The 19933-nt window shown below is 40.4% G+C and overlaps 1 protein-coding gene across 1 annotated transcript in view; it reads left to right on the plus strand.

Moving 5' to 3' along the window:
• The first annotated feature begins 920 nt into the window (after positions 1-920).
• Positions 921-19933, plus strand: part of LOC149302988 (E3 ubiquitin-protein ligase Praja-2-like) — a 28912-nt gene continuing 9899 nt past the window's right edge. The window contains exons 1-5 of the mRNA XM_089481734.1: positions 921-1040; positions 2635-2677; positions 6608-6808; positions 8567-9545; positions 19194-19370. Coding sequence (XP_089337860.1) covers positions 921-1040; positions 2635-2677; positions 6608-6808; positions 8567-9545; positions 19194-19370 — 1520 coding nt within the window. The remainder of the gene's footprint in view (positions 1041-2634; positions 2678-6607; positions 6809-8566; positions 9546-19193; positions 19371-19933) is intronic.

Consider the following 19933-nt stretch of genomic DNA (forward strand, 5'->3'; position numbering starts at 1 on the left):
AATATATGAGTGTATGTGCTTGTCCGGAGGACCATACTGCATCCTCCTATGTTGTTTTTAGTGCAGTATAATGATTTTATAAGGCAACATTGGTGTGAACCGAGGTCATAATGAATTTTCCAGCCTTTTCTAAAAAGCATACTTGAATAAAGATTATATGTCTCCGTATGCATAAATATTACAGCTAGTAATGAAATCAGTGACTCAAAAATCTTGATTTTTCTCTCAGGTGCTTTAATGCCATAATGCCAGTCTTTATATTATTTATTTCATGATGTATCTTCTCTGCTTTACATTACAAATGTATTTATTTTTAATTTTCTTCCATTTATTATTGTTGTTATTTTTTTTTTACTTTTGAACCTTTTTTTTTTTTTTTTTTACTGGCGATCCCCGAGGGATCTCTCTTGGAATTGGATGGTACAAATTATGATGCTACATGTGACATTATTGTATTTATATTTCAACTATTTTTAATAACTGTATTGGAGGAGAAACGTCCCCACCTTGGGCAAAAACCATAGGATGTGCTATTACGTTCTCTGTCACCTACAGTATGTCCTGTGTCAGTTATGGATTATGTTTCAAACAAAACCGAACACGTGTGGGATGAGTACGTATTTGCTAAGGGAACAAAGTGGATAGGTGACACCACTAATGGCACAAACTGGTTCAATTGATGGTGTATATTCAGAGGAAGGTTTTGTTACTAGTGGGATGCCTCAGGGATCAGTATAGGTACATATATATATATATATATATATATATATATATATATATATATACCGTATATATATATATATATATATATATTTGAATCTTCAATATTTTTATTAGTGACATTCCAAAGGATCTTAATGGTAATTTGTTGGCAAATAATACAAAGCTCAAGGCAAATTAAGTGAGAAAAATTGTCAAACATGCGGCAGTTTTACATTAAGTATAAAATAATGCAGCTGGGACTTAAAAATCACAAGACAGAAAATAGAATTGGGGCACTGTTCTGTCAGAAGAGGGACTTGAGCGTAATTATTTCTGAGGTAAGTAGGTAGTGCAATAAAGCAAGCAGAGTGCTCGGTTATATAGATAGATGCATTAATAGCAGAATAAGAAAGATGGTTCTGTCACGTTACAGTGTGGTAAATTAACATAGGATGGTTTTTTCTTTAATGTCATTAGGAGTTCTATCTTTAGGATGTGGAAACACCTATGCTATCCTGGGATTATGAAATATTCGTGTTAAACTAGTAGGTGCATTTTAGGAGATAGAGGTGGGAGTTCGATCTCTTGCACAATTTTAATTTCCAATCCTCATTTTTGTTCATTAAGTTACATTAATTTGGTCATAGAGTAAAGGCACATTAGCAATATGTTCTAAGACACAGCGACTTAGATCCAAAATAGGACACATACATGGAGAGGAGCCCCTTAACACAGCTTGCAGGGGGCCCTGTAATTTTCTGTTACACCCCTGGTCTAAACACAGCACTAGGGCACTAGGGAGCAGGCTGTCGGGTCAATGAAGCAAAAGTGAAACGCTTCTTGTTTTGCTGACAGAACGGGATTGAAGACTGTACATTTCAACAGGATCTTGCAACCAACCCATCAAATTGCAATACATTATCAAGTGGCAAAACATTAATGCTGTAAAAAAGTAAAGTATTTCCTAAAGGGTATCAGTGTCTATTCAACTGTTTACCGTGGGTTATATATATGAAATCACATTTTAAAAAAACACATGATAGAAAATTACTGACGTGGAAAATTAGTTTTTTCAGAAATTCAGAAATACATTACCATCATAGTTTTTTCTTACTATGGGTATAACTTAAAAAAATATAAATTGAAAACAAATCCTGAAACATTCCGGATGTAGGTTATAGACCTTGCCATTTATGATTACAGACTTCAGTAAAAGAGGGCAGAAATGTAAACTGGATATTCTGTAGATGTCAATATATTTATAAGGGGTATTTCTAGAAGTTTATATCACAGGTGAATAAGTAAGGAAAAACCTAGTAACAAAGTGGGCCAAAATGCTTTGGCAGATATATGGCTCAATGAAACAGGATCAGAGGTATGTTTTAGATCTTTGACATTAAAAAAAACAGCTTGCTATTCTTAAGAAGCATCTGCTGATGTGAACCATGCCTCACAAAAAAGGACTCTCAGAAGACCTACAATCAAGAATTGTTGATTTGCATAAAGCTGGACATGTTACACCTACCTTTGCTGCCACGGTCCCACGCCGGTCTACCGCTGGCGGGGCTCGCGTGGTGCCTCCTCCGCGCACGTCTCCTCCGCGTGATGATGTGCGCAGGGCACGCCTTCAGAGTGATGTGCATGCTGGCGAGTCCCGTCCACGGCGGTTGCATGAACCCATGCAAGCTGCTGTGGCACGCCAGCGGCACTCGTTCTCCTCTGCACGTGCCACGGGTGTAGCACACGCTGACACTGGTTATAAAGTTTAGAGTACATCGCGACCGTCGCACACGAATACCGTCTAAAATTCATCCTGAAAGTTGTGCAGGTCTGATTTGCAGCTACCAGAAGGGCTTGTTGAATGGTTAATGGGTGTGTTCAATAAAGAAATAAAAGATTGTCATTGTTTGTGCTTGTCTATACTTTTGCTAGGTGTTTCAAGGAGAAGAACTCAACTCCAGTGACCCTTACACTGGTACTAATGTGTGAATTCTTCTGTTTAGGGCCTACTTAAGCAGGCACACCACACCTAGGTACCCTTGCAATGGAGGTGTTCAGGAGGTGCTCAGCTGGGTCACGTGTGACCCTGCATTAGTAGTGAGGCAGTTTGCACAGAGAGTGATAGGCATGAGTTAGCATATGGAATTAGAGTGAGTGTGTGTTAGAGAGTGTTAACATGAGGTGTTAGTGGGTATGTTAACATATAGTGTTAGTGTCAGCGTATGGTGTATGTATTTGATGTTGAAGTGAGTTTGTGTGTTAATGTATGTTAGAGTGAGTTTGCGTAGATATGTGTGTGCTTGTTGGGGGAGGGGACACTAAATAAACCCACACCGAGGCGGCAGTAAACCTAGGCTCATCATTGTTTGTTATTATTTGTTTAAGGTCACTGTACAGATCACTGGTGAGACCTCACTTGGAGTATTGTGTACCGTACTGGAGACCGTATCTCCAGAAGGATATAGAAATGTTGGAGAAAGTGCAGAGAAGGGCTACTAAAATGGTTTATGGATTACAAGATAAACCTTACCAAGACAGGTTAAAGGATCTTGACCTATATAGCCTGGAAAAAAGACGTGACAGGGGGGATATGATAGAAACATTTAAATACTTAAAGGGAATCAACAAGGTAAAGGAAGATAGTTTATTTAAAAGGAGAAATACCACAACAAGAGGACACAACCATAAACTAGAGGGGCAAAGGTTTAATGGTAACATCAGAAAATATTACTTTACGGAAAGGGTAGTGGATGCATGGAATAGCCTTCCAGCAGAAGTGGTAGATGTTAATACAGTAAGGTCATTTAAGCAAGCATGGGATAAGCATAAGGCCAAGCTAGATATAGGATAAGGGCAAGTACTAAAAGAAAGCACTTGGAGGTTGGGCAGACCGGATGGGCCTACTGGTTCTTATCTGCCGTCACTTTCTATGTTTCTAAGCTAATATGGGGGCCTGGGGGGCCACACTGCTTTATTAGACCCCTGAGCCGGAAGGTGCCAGCTCTCCTGTACTTAGTGGGTATACTTTGAACATAGTTTGCAGATTTCTATGTACTGAAAGTAGAATATATGCGCAGTGTATCTTTTAACAACCCTTGATGTTCTGCAATGATATTGGGATTATTTTAAGCAATTTTCAGAGTTTCAAGAAAGATGTTCTTTTATATGTGTTTCTCTGATTTTCCTGCCTTATTCTAAAGGTATGGAGGTCCTGAATCTAACGCTGCATCAGAATTCATCATTGTAACAAGAATCCCTCTCTAGCACATCCCACCCCCGGCTACATAGTCACGTAACACCTTCACGTCACTGAACGCAGCGGGATGCAGTTATGTAGATGCACCTTACCTGTAAGAGCGTGAAGCATCTTCTTTCGATTGGCTAACTCAGTTCCTTGTCCCACCCGACTTCCCAAGCTGATTGGCTCTGCGCGATCCAACTGCCTAAGATGATTGGCTATAGCGGTGTCGTGCGTTGCTCTGTGGTGTGAGCCGTGACGTTTCTCCTGTAATCGGTGTTGCTGGGAGCTGTTGTGTGCGCGGGGATACCGTTTGGCAGGTACCAGAGAGCAGAGGCGATGTGAGGGCTAAGGGGCCGGGAAGTCAGGGGTACCTCGTAACGTGATGCGAATACAGGGAATGGCTCAGTAATAGGTAATAATGGCAGTCGAGGCCTGGGCAGAGAGGGGGCGGGGTTAGTGGTGCAGCATCACTGGGTTCACAAACATACACACCTAGTGACAACATAAACACACATGCACACACAGGGGCCCTACGTTATAGAATAGGGCACAACACAGAGCCAGCACCTGCCAATGAAACTATACAAACAGCACACGTGTCAGAATCAATGCCCAGTATTACACCACACAGGGGCTGATGCTGCATAGTAGGAGTTACACCTGTGGCTATATGCTGTACATATCATATGTGTAAATGGGTTCAGCAGTCTTGTGTTGTGGAATAGCTGCTGCTTTGAATGTGCCAATTACTGTATTTGGTATTTTTTGCCCCAAAAGCCAACTCATGTGTTATGAAATGCCCCACTTTATGTGGTTTGCCTGTGTGAGCAGTCTGCGTTTTGGTGCCGGGGGTTTAAATTATTCGCTAAATGGAGCACTGGCAGAAGGGTTGTGCTTTCACATAGTTGTGTACACGCTGAAGGTCCAACACAGGTGAGCTTCTGCTGCAGGAGGTGTTTTGATGGCCCTTGACCCCCATTGAATTATGCATTATGCAGGGCCAGCTCAACACATCTCGCTGGAGAAACCCGACGGTGTGCCCTGCCAACTCTTACATTGTTAAACACCCAAAATAATTTATACAATGTTGCAGTATTATCTGCTTGTTTGCATCTGTAAAATGCAGCCACATCTTATACGCTGCTACTTTAGCATGAGGGCTACCTTATGCTTTTATGCGTAGTAAACATACTGGGCTACACTTATAAACAGTAGTCCTGGGACTTAACCCCTTCAATCCCAGGGGTTTTTGGTACCTCAAAGACCAGAGCAATTTTGCCATTTTTGTGGTATGTCGGTTTAGCGATGATTCTCTTTTCCTGTGAATAGTGTACCCATGTAAACTATATATTGTTTTTTCAAGGAGAGATAGAGCTTTCGTTTGATACCATAGTTGGATGATTAGCTGAAAATTTAGAATGAGAAATTTAGTAAAAACTAGCGAAGATTAGAAAAATAAACTAATTTTTTTTACATTTTCCCTCTGAATCCTCACAAAATTAGTTAAAGTGATGGAAAATCCCCTCCAAGTTTATTAATTCAGGTGTCCTGATTTCAGAAATACCTAATTTATATAGATTTTCCAGACTTTCCCAGCACCAGGGAGCATACTATTAGGTGTATGCAGTGACGCAACCCGGAAGAGAATGCCCGATCGCGTGTTTGCAACTGCGCGATCAGGCACTTTCAACTGTAACAGCTTACCGGCTTTCATGCCGGAAGCTGTTACAGGATATCGGGCGTCCGGCTTCTGCTGCCAGGGGGAGTCCAGGCTGTCAGACAGCCTGGTCTCCCGTGCAGCGGCAGGGATGTGTCCCTGACGCTGCACGAAGGGCTGGACGTACCGGGACGTCCATAGGGGTTTCTTAGTGGGCGTTTTTTGGACGTCCCGGTACGTCTATAGGGGATTGAAGGGGTTAATATGGAACTTTCCGACTAATGATTCTTTTATATTCACAGTGATTGCTCTTCCTCCTACACTTTTGCAGATAAATCTGTTACCTTGACACATATGACACATGTTTGCTATAACCATACAGTCTTTTGATACACTTTGTCACATGGTTATTTGGAAACAGGGCTTTGAAGTCCTATGTTTCTGATCGCATTATGTGTGATTGGCCAGCAGGACAGGGGTCCTCGGCGATATCTGCAGCTTGTCTACTACCCTTCTAATTGCTTCCAGTGGTGCCAGCACTGGAAAGGGAATGCTTGAACATATGTTAAGGCATTCAAACAGTGTAGGCAAATGGCTGCTCGCCCAGAGCACCAATACACCAAAATGCACTTAGAGCCAACAATGTTGGTTCCTGCTGATATGGGAGAGTCCAGGCCAGGAGAAGGTTCCCATATGATTAAAAAAACACAAAATGTGCTATAATATCCTAAGAATCATTATGACACCTGTTTGTGGCCTTACTAGTAAATTTGGTCCTGAAGAGGTTAACTTTGTTCTTTTTGTAAGTTAAAATTCTATTTAATATTTCTAGCCTAGTTATCTTATGGTTGTTTTTCACTGTATATTTAAAATATAAAATCAAGTTATGAGCACATTTCAAATGTCTGTGTCCTCAAATAACCTTGTTTTATAATGCTTGTCATCCTGCATTTTGCTTGATGTGCATATAACTGCCTTTCTTAATTATTCATTTGCTTGTGTTGCAGGAATGGGTCAGGAGGCCTGCAAAGCGGCCTGCCCTAAACCAGCAGGAGGTTATCAAACTATCACAGGGAGGAGGTATGGTAGAAGACATGCCTATGTCAGCTTTCGACCTTCTTTGGAGAGTCCAAACAGATCGTCAAGTCAGCAAATCAGTGATTGCGAAGGATTGGAGCTAGGAGATGTTCAGAAAGAAAACAATTTAAGTGTGTGCTATGTTATTATCTGTAACTGGGGATCAAAAAAAAATCTTAGGTGGCCCTGTGGAACGTGGCAAATGCATAATATTTAGTATATGAGTTTACATACTGGCTACAGTACTGCAAGAAATATACATTTCATGATAATAGTTGTTAACGCTTTTATTTTTTTATATGATTTTAAGCATTACAATATTTTTATTGGGATAGGAAGTAAAAGATATAAAACTAGGAGTTGTTTACTGAGATGATTTTCAATATTTCTTGGTGTAATGGATAGGTCTTGCTGATGTTAATTGTCTCACTGAAAACTTAAGTTCTTAGTGTATGGAAATAAGATTCTGCTTTGGTGCAAGCAAGAAGAAGAAATGGTCCAGTTAGAGTGAATACATTTCTTTGGTGCATTGTTGTAAGCACAATATTTTTGAGAACTTATGTCTATTTACTGCAATAAGATGTAGTTATGACTATACAATATTATATTAGTGGATTTCAACTTCTATCCCGAGGTCCCTGCACAGCTCAGGCGTTCAGCATCTCCTCATAGAAAGAAACGTGTCTTTTGATAAAGCAGTCTCTGGTTGCCTGATAGATCCAGATGTTCTGATTAAAAGAGCGACCTGAGCATATGTTTCCTGACAGCCTACGCTGTTAGGAGACATGAAGATAAAGTTATGGGTTGAGATAAAAACTTGAGTTTTAACTCATTGAGAGTATAATGAATGTTTTTTCCAGGTCTCTCATAATTAATTTTTTAATATGTTACTTATTTGCAAGATAGATGCCTGTGTATGTTTTCTCAGTACAATGTGTTGCGTATTGTCTAGCATACTGTACTTTTGTATATGTTACCCATGCGCTGAGAATATGTGTGCCATGTCCTGTGTGCAAAAACAGTTTGGAATGACTTGAGTCATTTTGGAATTATTTAACAGCAGAGTAGGATGTTATATGTTTATGTATTTTTATGTTTTATGTCTGTGCATGGCTCGATGAATCATGGTGTATGAGTTTAGATATATTTACTTAGCTTCCAACTGATTGGTCCTTATAAAAAAGAAAAAAAAAACTGTGCTTTTGGTACATCATGCTGGAACCAAAGAGTGCAGCTAAAGGTTAAAAAAAAAAACCTTTTGCTTGCATTGTAATACTTGCAGGTAATGGTGTTTTGAGAGGCAGAATTAAATAGTGGTGTTTTATTTCATTGAGAGTGTTTTCAATACAGTAGCTCAGTGATGCTGGAGATGATGCTGTTAAATGAAACCTAGTTTAATGTTGCTGCTTACTGTAAACCGTTGAAAACTTTCAAGGGGAAAGTGGTATTAGGAGACCAATAAAAAGAAGGCTATTAATCCTTCCAGTATTCATGCACTAAAATATTTGTTAATCTCATTCATCATAATGATTGGGGCCCCCACCATTTTTATTACTAGTATCATATTAAAATTATGTGTAAAATATAGTACTGTTTTCTTCTTTTTTTTTTTCTTTTTCAACTGTACTATTTGCATGGTATAACGTTTTCAAGTCAGTGCATATTAGCCACTTGTATGTTATTGTCCATGCTCAGCTACTTTACTGTATAGAGCTCTGTATTTTTTATGCTGGATAACTTTTTCCCCCATAGGATTTCTCATTTAAGTCCACTGCTTTCTTTAACTTGTAACTTTTGCATGAAAGGCAGCCCTGTTTATAATGCTTATTGTTAAGACCTTTGTACTGCAAGAAACAAACATTTAATTTTAAGTATATTTTCATTTCTAGTTTCCAAGGAAATTAATGATTCACCTATCTACAGCCTTGGTAAAGCTTTATGTGTTGATCTTCAAGAAGAAAACACAAGACATAATGTTAATAATAGGATCTCTGTGTTTACTGAAGCTGAGAGGAATTGTGTGTCCTATTTCTCAGTGTCAGAATCTGCAAAGGAATGTCAGACATCAGGTAACACGGATGACTGTATGAAAACTATTGAAACCCACATCATGCATCAACACCCCTATCAAAATGGTGTTTCCTTTGTGGATATTGACTCCTATGAACCAGACAGTAGCGATGGGGAGGAAAATGTTTGCCTTTCTGAAAATATTTCATTAACAAAGAAGACTGAGACACAACAGAAAACCCTAGACAACATGCTTTCAAAGGATTGTTTCAGTGAAAATTACCGTTTATCACAAGTGTGCACTGTCTCTCTAGACAGGTGTAGTAGTGTTGATTTAGACCCAGAACAGGCACAAGCAAACATTTGTATGAGACCTGTGTCAGTGCGGGAAACCAAAGCAGTGGACAATTTAGGTGTCCGTGAATCACAACAGAAGACACATAGAATAGAAGTGGCAGAGAAAAGTAACACAGTGGTCAGTTGTGAACTAAATCTAAACTACACAAAAACTGACCAAGGCAGTGAACCTGTTGTTAGACCAAAAATTAGGAAGCAAACTTCTACCAGTTCATGCAATAAAATCAATTCGCTCGCTGATATTGAAGGAAAGGACAATACAGGTGCTAGACTACGCACTCGAGACTTGAATGCAGAGAGGATCTGCAAGGATGAGAAGAGTCAGAGTGACATGTTATTTGACCCAGTAAACTTTGAAGAAGTGCTTAATGAATCAAGACTCTGTAGCAAAGATAGAGAACCGAACAATCTACAAGATAAGCCTATCTCAGATGACACATTTTGGGATGAGTTTGAAGTTTACGGCAAGAGGCTGTCCAACTATAATAAAGATGAAGACAGGTAGGAAGTTATCTTGATTGAATATCGTTTTAAATTAATTAGGCATTGGGTTGTTTTTTTTGGGTTTTTTTTAGTGCTATAGAATGACTCATATTATACTGTGTTCCAGACACAAATGGTGGTACAGCATGACTCCTATCATTGTATAGTGATCTAGACATAGATGGTGGTACAGCATGACACCTATCATTATATAGCAAGCCAGACACTGAGGGTGGTACAGTATAACTCCTATCATTAAATTGTGATCCAAACACAGGTGGTGGTACAGCAGGACTCCTGTCACTATATACTGAGCCAGACATTAACAGTTGTACAGCACACCTCCCACCATCATTTCTGTTTGCATTCACAAACTCGCATTCACACTCGTGCTCTAACACCCTTAATGTGTCTCCACCACTGCTTTCACATCCCTGTCTCCTTCTCTGCAGCTCCGCTTATTCTCTTGCATATTCTTCTGTCTTCTTCCTTCGTCTGCTTCTCCCTGGTGTGGTATTATGACAAACTTCCAGCATTATAATGAAGGGAGAACATATATGTTATGTAGAGTAAGTTGATATTGTTATTGCTTTTTAACAATTTTACTTAGTGCTAAGGAAGAAAATAAGATTGATGTGCTGAAGCTGTTTGGCTCCCTTGCAAAATCATAGTGATTTGACACAGGTATTTTTAGTGTAGTATTTAAAAAAAAAAAACCAAAAAAAAAAAACCAGCAAGAGTATTAGGATAGTTTTTCTCCTCTTTTCACCATTTCATTGCAAAACATGTTTGCACTGTGCTGTAACTCTAAGCTGCATTTGAAATCCTTGGTATCCAGTATTTTAGAAGTAGATGTGTTGACCAGTGGTGGGGCACAAGTTGAGTCAGGGGTTAAGTCATCTAAGCTGTATGTGAGTCTCACCCATGTAATCAAGAACTTCAAAAGGAAGGCTTTGATGTCTTTCGGGTCTACCTCACACTCCTTATTTCTCCACAAACCTACGCTGGTATATACAGTATGCACTAATATTCTCCAACTTTAATATGGTCGGATGCAACATAGTTGCCCATCATTTAATAACTTTATAGTATTTAATTGGATAAGTGCTTGTTAGACACGATTTGGAAAAATACAGTAAGATATGCTTTTGTATCAAGGTTTTATATCTTCTATGATGTACTCCTTTGTTGGGTTACATAGTTGTGAAGGTTAATATGTGTTTCAAGCATAATAAAGACAGCTTTAGTGGTATTTACATAGAAAAATACCTCTATGTGCTTAGCCCCTACCTCTAACATGTATGTGCATATTACGTCTAACATATCACTGTAATGGAATTCTGTTTAAGTTGCAAACGTGAAAGAATATACCAATCCCACGTGGGAAAGCAAAAGATAAAAATGATGATATAATTTGTTACGTTCCCAGTAACTGCAGCAGCCCAGAGAACACTCCTCTCGGTGTTTAGGAAATCAATTTGCACGGCTTGGAGTGCATATACACGGGAAAAGAAATAAATAATGCAAAACAATAGTGCAATATGTATGGATATGTATTAGTAGTAAAATGATCGCAAAGACTCCAATCGTTATAATAGTTCAAATTAAATACAAGAAATAAACAAGTGTTGGCATAAGTGATGTTATGCTCAAATGCATAAGGGAATAGATGAGATCTTCAGTGTAACAGTCTGGATAACCTGGATAGTCTCAACGCGTTTCGCCAAAGAACATGTTTGGCTTCCTCAGGAGAGTTTTAAAATTCTGTTTAAAAAAAAATAAAAAAAAACTCATTCTGTCAAAAGCAAAAAACCAATAGCAAAAAATAAAATCCATGTTTGTGTTCCGTGTACTGCCGGTGTATATTGCGAAATGCTTCCTCTTCTTACGTGGTCCGCCTCCTTCTGTGCATATGATGTAATCCCGAAAATGTTACTACTATCTCTGATGGGCTTTCTTTACAGCACATGTTTGTGAATGCAATTTATTTTTTAATTAGAATACATATTGCACTATTTTTTGTGTGTCAGGGAACACACTGACCTTTTATTGCTTTTCTGGTCTCTCAGTGGGGCCCATTTCTTGCTTTTCTTTGGGGCACTTCCCTTTACTTTGGGGACCGATAGAAAAGCCTCTCTTGAAGGGATTTTTGTGTGGGGATTTACAGGCTATTTAAACCATTGTGAGCGGTACCCTGCCATTTTCTTTGTTCTATAGCTTTTTTTTTTTTTTTTTTATCTTCTTCCTAAGCTGTCTGGCTTGTGCTTTCCCTGCCTAATATTCTAAGACTATTTCGATTATGCCCCCTGAAAAGCCACAATTAAGACCAAGCATTCCTATCTTTACGCAGCAGGAGTAGTATTACAAGAAATATTTTATGTATTTAATCATGTATATTGCCCCTGAAGGAGATCATCCATGCGTGCAGCCTGGGAGGTGTCAGAACATACCACTGTGATGTGACACAGTTGGGAATTTGGCCTTTTTTTTTCTCCCTGTCTTTCCTACATTTATAACCAGACATATGAACATGAACTTTGGTGAAAACATTTCACTTTGGAAAAGGTGTTTTGGAATTTTTATGATTTAATGAATTCCTTTATACGAAGCTATATTACATTTGTAAAACTGAGCCTTGGGGTACCCCAACTGAGAGAGGGAGGGGAAGTGTTACTGAAGGTACGATTAGAGAGGTAGGAAGTGAGCCATGAGAGAGCAGTATCACGGAGGCCAAGATCATAAAGCATTTGAAGGAGAAGAGGGTGGTCCACAGTGTCAAAAGCAGTAGAAAGGTGCAGTATGATTAGCATGGAGTAGTGGCCCTTGGATTTAGTAGTGAGTAAGTCATTAGTAACTTTAGTAAGGGCGGTCTCAGTAGAGTGTCGAGGGCGAAAACCAGATTGAAGAGGGTCAAGCAGGAAGTTGGAGTCTAGAAACTTAGTTAATTGTATATAAACAATTCTTTCAAGAAGCTTTGAGGTGAAAGGAAGTAGAGAGATGGGACGGTAGTTGGAGACGATGGGACAGATCCAGTAGTGAGGGAGAGGTTGAAGATATGAGTTAGAGTAGGGACAATTGTAGATGAAAGAGACTAGGTGAGATGGGAAGGGATGGGGTCAAGGGGGCATGTGGTTGGACAAAAGGAAAGAAGAAGAGCATGTACCTCCTCTTCAGTGACAGCAGAGAAATGAGTTAATGTAGTGAGGGGAGAAGAGGTCAGTGGGTAGGGGGGTGCATAGTCAGAGGGACTGTGCAGATATGTCATCTCTGATTTTATTATTGAAGAATGTGGCAAGGTCAGATGCATTAAGGTTAGTGGAAGGGGTAGTAGGGATCAGTCGAAGCAGGGAATTGAAAGTACTAAATAGTCATTTAGGGTTGTGAAACAGGGAGGTGAAATAGGTTTCTTTAGAAAGGTTAAGAGCAGAGTAGTAGGAACGTAGCATTAATTTATAGTGCAGAAAGTTGGACGTGGAATTAGACTTTCGCCAACTACGTTCAGCAGTGCGGGAACATCGTCGTAGGTGTCGGGTTACAGTCATGTGCCAGGGTTGGAAATGTGAACGTTGTGAGGAGCGAGTAGTAACTGGTGCTACGTGCTCAAGAGCAGAAGTGAGAGTGGAGTTATAGACAGAGGTAGCGTTGTTAGGGAATGACATGTTTGAGATTGGAGAGAGGAGAGGGAGTAAATTGATTGAGAAGTCTGGGTAAGCCGGGGTTGGGGTGCAAGGGATTGTGTATGAGGCAAGATTAGAGAGCAGGAAAGGAAGTGGTGGTCAGAGGGGGGGAAAGGGGAATTAGAAAATTAGTGAGAGAGCACATGCTAGAAAAAATAAAGTCCAGGGTGTTACCATCATCATGAGTAGGGGAGTTAATATGTTGTTGGAGATCAAAAGAGGAGGTGATAGAAATTTTGAAGCCATGGGACTCAATGGGGTGTCAACTGGGATGTTGAAATCCCCAAGGACAACAGAAGGAACATCAGAAGAGAGGAAGCCATGAGGAGAAGTGATCAAGAAAGATGTTAGCTGGGCCAGGGTGCGATATAGAACAGCAATGTATATGGAGATGGGATGAAATAGTCGGATAGCATGGACTTCAAATGAGGAGAAAGAGAGTGATGGGGCAGGGGGAATAGGTTGAAAGGTACAAGAAGGGGAGAGGCCACCATAGGTGAGAGCAGCAGGAGAAGCAGTGTTAGAAGACGTTAGCCAGGTTTCAGTTAGAGCTAGAAGGTGTAAGGAACTAGAGACAAAGTGGTCATGTAGGGCTGTTAGTTTGTTACAGACAGAACGTGCATTCCAGAGTGCAAAGGTAAATGGGGGGGTAGGAAGAGCGGCAGGGTATGTGGACAAGATTATTGAGGTTTCTGGAATGTTGACTGGGAGAGGATGAGGAAGAGAGTATCAAAGGAGGCCCAGAGTTTGGAGAGAGATCCCCAGCTGCTTGAAGAAGTAGAATAGAAAGTGAGAGGAGGTGGGAATAGGACTTGTGTGAGCGGAGAGATTTCTGGGGGTTAGGGGAGCTGGGGGAAAGGGAGGAAGTGAAGTTGAAAAGTGCTTGGGATGAGAGAAGGGGAGAAGAAAGTAATGTCTTCAAGAAGTCACAAACCAAGTATACAAAGCCATCGCCATTATTGCATTTATTTAATTTATAGCAGAGCTCTGGTATTTAAATGTGTGGGTCAGTCTGTGTGGGTTAAGAGTACAAGCTGTAGGCTGTAAAAATCATCTGGCTAGGTTACTCTTTCCAGTGTCAAACCCCTGCATTATCCCAACACATGCTTTGCATGACAGGCTGTTTTTCAGGGTGTTGGCTAGGCCCCTTAATTTCAGTGAAGAACTACAGTATACAAATAAGCCATATGCTTCCAACTTTGTGACACCACTTTGCACAAAACAAGGTCCATAAAGACATGCCTTGAAAAGTTTGGTAGAGGAGCTTGAATGGCCTGTGCAGAACCCTGACCTTAACCCAGTTGAACTCCAGGCATTCTCATCCAGCAATAGTGCCTGAGCTTACAAATGCTGTGTTGGCTAAATTACGACAGACACACTCCAAAATTTTGTGAAAAGCCTTCCCAGAAGAGTTGAGGCTGTTATAGCCGCAGAGCAGGGGGTTGTGAACTTCATATTAATACCCATGGTCTAGGAATGGGAGGCCCAGCAAGCTCGTGTACATGCAACCTAATGTATCTTCAAAAAGATTCCAAGTGCTTCATGGACTGGATAAAGTCTGAGAAAAGTATGTTTCTTATGAGGCTCAGCACAAACTTTTAATGAAAACCAGTTCATTCAAAGGTTTCAAATGGAAACTTTTTTCACCAGGGCCTTTGTGGTGGATGCCTACTTGAGTATTTCCATTCAACCAGACCATCGAAGGTTGATCGGTATTGCATCGGTAACACCTCAAGTAGCATCTCTTCCCTGTTTTTGAGATCTCATGGGCGACAAGGGCATTCATAAAGGGTATTATCTTCATACCATGCCTTGATGCTTTGCTCCTTCCGCTTATATTCTTTGTCAACATGTTCAGATGGAATTTCCCTGAGTCTTCTCTGGCTCCACATCAGAAGTCATTATTCCTGGGCCTTTTTCTAAACTCAAAACAGAGGGTTTTTATATATTTATCTAGATGTGCACACACACCAGACAAGACTTTGACTCCTCGTCACCATGGGCCTGACAGGTCAGCCTTGTTTCTGGACAACCATCTCAGACTGTAAGAATCTTCCCTGCTTTGGTGGTCCATCACAACAGATGCCACCTTTTCAAGCAGTGTGTGTGTGTGGTCAGAAGGCAATTTGCTGCACTTGATTACTACAAGCTTTTAACTGTCTGCAAGGTTTTAAGTGGTGTATCACAAGAAGATGCATAGCAGTGGAGTCTGATAAGTGGCTGTAGGGGTGTACCTTCAGTATTTTGGCACCTGGGCTTAATCCTATGTTTGGCCAATATATGGATCTGATGGCTACTGCAGCCAGAGACCCAGAGGGGTTTAAATGCCATATATCACACTTAGGACATGTTTGGCATGTTTTCATGTATTTTCTTTTAATGTATAATGTGACCCAACATATCTGAAGAGGTAGGACACATGCGATCCTCATTTATCCAACCTGGCCCTAGAGTCTCTGTTACCCACATGCTCTAAGTTTGTCCCTGGTTCCTTCCTTCTGCCTATCTCTCCAGCTCTTATGACCACCCGCCTTCCCTTGCGGGGCGTGGCCAGGACTGCACATTGACGTCGGTGGGCGGTCCTGCTGACGGTGGTGGGAAACACCCCCATTTCAAGGAAAAATGGGTGAGGAGCAGGGCATGTCAAGACCCCACTCCCGCGACCCGAAGGATTCAGGTCTTGACCCAGAGAACCCGGAGGAGTAGCGCTCACCCGGCGATCTCTGTGTCAAACCCAGAGAGTTCCAAGGTATGCTTATGACACAGGGTACTGCCTGGGCCCTCAGACCCTAAAATTGAGAGCTTCGCTTCTATAAAAAGGGTCTTGAAAGGATTATTAGTCACTGTTATATTTACCCTTCTTCAGAGCCCCAGTGGGATCACTTCTGTTCATAACGAGAATATCTGGGAATGGTTTAAGTTTAGATCTATCGTCTTGGCCATTTATCCTTTCAACACATAGCAAAGGCAATTTATTGCAAATGCTCATTTTCCCTTGGTGTTCCAGCAAACATTACATGGATTTATGCCTGCCCAAGTAAAAAAAATAAAATAAAATAACTTCTTTCCTGGACTCTACGTCCATTCTGTTAACAGAAGCATTGACCATTATAGATTGTTTGTTTGTTTTTCAGTCATACAATTCCTCTTTGGTGAAAATAAAATTAAAGTGTTAATTGGGATTAGGGAAAGTTCAACATTCTGGTCAACTTCACTATCCATTGATAGAGGATCTTTAATTTATGCAATATGTCATGGGTTCCCCCCTCTTTCAGTATTAGTAATCGGTTTACCACACTGCATTTCTGGTCTCTTTAAACTATAACATTACATTTATGGGTTCTGCAGTTTTTTGTTTGTTTTTAAATTAAATTGTAAGTGGTATCTTGTTATGAATATATTTGGTATGCAGAGTAAGACTTGTCTTATTTTACTGAGGAGAAAAATGTATTCAGGTTTAGTTAACATCATCCAAAGTATATAAATGACTGTTAATTTTGACACTTTCAAGAAAGCGTGTGGAGACAGGAATATCAATCAGACTAAAACTGTTTCGCGTAATTAAATATAACTTTCTAGCCAGCATTACTCAATGTCAAAATTTAGTACAAGGCATTGCTATGTATTTGCCAACATGCAGGGTGACAGAGCCGTTTTTCAGGTAAAAACGATGTGTGGGTAGTTGTGCTATTTCAAAGTCCCCTTAGGCCTATGTGTATGTATAGTGTGCGTAAAGATGTAGGTTTTTTACTTGATCAAAAGAGACGCAATTGTAACTTTTTATAGCTAGTTGTTTCATAGATATTTCACGTTTCTGCTGTAAAAGTCAAATCTGTTGCGTATTAATGATGTTTTTTTATATACTGTTTACAATAGAATAATTAATTAAAGGGCAGTCTAGTATCCCAGGCAGCCGCCTCAATGAAGAATACTGCATAAATAAAGAAGCTGCAGCGCAAAGCCTTCTCCGTCAAATGAGTTTTCTCACCACTGATTGGCTGCTTGAAACAGGCAATCGGTGGCAGGGATGTGCACTTATTGAAATCGGTAGGGGCACTTTCTTCACATGCACACAGGGGGTCTTCCCATAACCCTCGCTGAGCCTGCACTGAGCAGACTGGCAGTATATCCTGTTACAGGAGATGTCTTTGGCTGAACATCTCTCTTAGGGATGGGGAAAGACACAAATGCATATGGAGAATATCTCCAGAATCACCCCATGCAGCGAAGACTACATTGAAGGGACCTCTTGGCTATCCTATACATTTAACATGCATGTGATGGCTGGAGTATCCCTTTAACTTCAAACTAGATTGCTTTTGTAATTTAGCAGTGCTAACCCAACACTGCTTTTGTTCGGCACTGACCGCTATGACAGATGGCTTTGTATAGAACACCCAAAGTGTCTTAATTGTACCTCGAAAATTAACCTACCCTACAAATATGTGATATTCCTAATGGGCATCCCTTTATAATGTGTGTTGTCCCTGTTGCCTTGATGACCTTTTCCCCTCTGATGTGTTTAAAGCATTGCAAATACCTATTCACCTTATAACGCCCTCCATAACAATGCTCCTCCATACATTTCTGCCCTCATAAGCAAATACTCTCCTACTTGATCCCTATGTTCTTCTAATGGGCTAAGGCTCTCCTCCTCACTCATCACCTCCTTCTTTTTTCCGTCTACAAGATTTCACTCGGGCTGCCCCATATCTCTGGAATCTACTTCCATCGAACCTTCAGCATGCACCCTCCCTCTCAACATTCAAGAAAGATCTCAAAACTCACTTTTTCAGAGAAGCATACCCATACCTGGGAACTCTCCGGGTTTGACCCGGAGATTGCCGGGTGAGCACTGCTCCTCTGGGTCAAGACCCGAATCCTCCGGGCAGCGTGAGTGGGGTCTTGACACGCCACGTTTCCCCGCCCATTTTTTCCATTAAATGGGGGTGTTTCCCACTGGTGTCGGCGGGACCATGTTGCCGGAGCTGAGAAGTTCCCAGGTATGAGCATACCATCTTAGCTGCTAAAACTTCCTTGTCTGATACAACCACCAAACTGCCTCTCACCCTTTCTCTGTGCCTTATGTTTGTCACCCCATTCCCTCAAGATTGTAAGCTTGCGAGCCGGGCTCTCTCCACCTAATGTATCGGTTTGTCTTAGTCTGTCAATTCCCGTCTTGTCATACCCTTTGAATATATGTATTGTATTAAGCGCTGCGTAAATTGTTGGCGCTATATAAATAAAAGGTGATATGATAAAAACTGCTGCGCTAGCTCACTTTGGGAAGTATGCATATATCTGTGCACAGGCCTCCAAAATAAAGATGATGTGGGAAGAGGGGTTTTGGGGGGCTTAGAGCATTGGGCACAATAATCTCACTAATAGGGATGTATTGTACCTGAATAAAAGAGGAGCTTATATCCTGGGGTGCAGGGTGGGTAGAAGCGAAGAACTGCCTGCTCCAATGGCAACAGAGTTCAGAAAAAAAAAATGTATGCCGCCAGCTGAACAGCTTACTGGAATGCAGAAAGAATCTGACTCCCTGCTAAACCCAAAAGCATTTTCAAAAGTTGTCAGACTTGTGTAAATGTGTATTTTATCCTTAGATTGTTTCTTTAGTGTAACTGTGGCGTGCAATTTGTGCCTAGCCTGCAGCATGTTGTGTACTGTCACCTACATCGGGTTGTAAGCAATCTACATGTAGGTACAGCCACATATACTGGATTGATTTTACTAAGGAGGTTGTGGCTTTAAAAAATATATTTGGTTTTAATTATTTTTATTAATGGTTTGATGTATGGGGAAATAGCGAGGGCTACAATGTGATATTTTTTTTTTATTTATTATTTATACCATTTTATTTTGATGTGGTGCTATAAATAGCTTAGCTTGTCCCAAAAAAAGATTTCTATAGATCTCCCTAGGTAAAATTAACTGTCTACAAAGTTGTCACCTAAATATGACCATGGCAAAACTACTTTTGCAGCTCTGTTTGCAGTGATGGAGAGTGGTCTACATGTCTGCCATCCTATTTCTCTACTGATAAAGATCGTTCCTCAAGTGATGAGAGCTGGGAGACTCTACCTGGAAAAGAAGACCATGAAGTCCACAGTAACAGCAGCAGCCTAGAAGAAGAAAACTCGGATTTCTGTTTCCAAGTTGAGTATGTATTTCCATACATATTCTGTATCACACAAGTCTATTCCAGCCTGTGTATTTGTTGTGAAGTTTTTGAGAAATTATACGATATAGTGTCCCTTTCAAATTAATTTGTTTGTCTAACACACTTTTAAGATGTGAACCTTTATTTTTATACTGTTGTTGATGTCTGTTGAGTTGATTGCTTTAGCCTGTTTGGGGAGGGCGTCCTAATTTTAGGTTTTTGGGAAGCCAATATGTAATTAAACAATGTCGAACATGCTATAAAGCATGTTGAAAATGTTTTGTGCGTGGGCTCTTTATATTTGGAATGGGGCCCTGCTCAGTTGGGGATCCCGTGATGATTGTGTATCGTTGATGAATAGTGTGTCAGTGGATGATACACATAAATACACAATATATTAAATTTTAAATGTTAATGCGTAGAGAATAACTGGTCTAAATATGTACACTGTGATAGATAATGTACCACAGAGCAAAGTGAGTAGAAATTTTAAATCATCTTCGCTCTCAAAGATAATTAGAATATTTTTGTTGAGACAAAAATCCCAAGACTTCAGTAGGGAG

The sequence above is a fragment of the Sceloporus occidentalis genome, unplaced genomic scaffold (genome assembly GCF_023333645.1).
Source record: "Sceloporus occidentalis isolate IW3139 unplaced genomic scaffold, rSceOcc1.0.p SCAF_16, whole genome shotgun sequence".
Taxonomy (NCBI): Eukaryota; Metazoa; Chordata; class Lepidosauria; order Squamata; family Phrynosomatidae; genus Sceloporus; species Sceloporus occidentalis.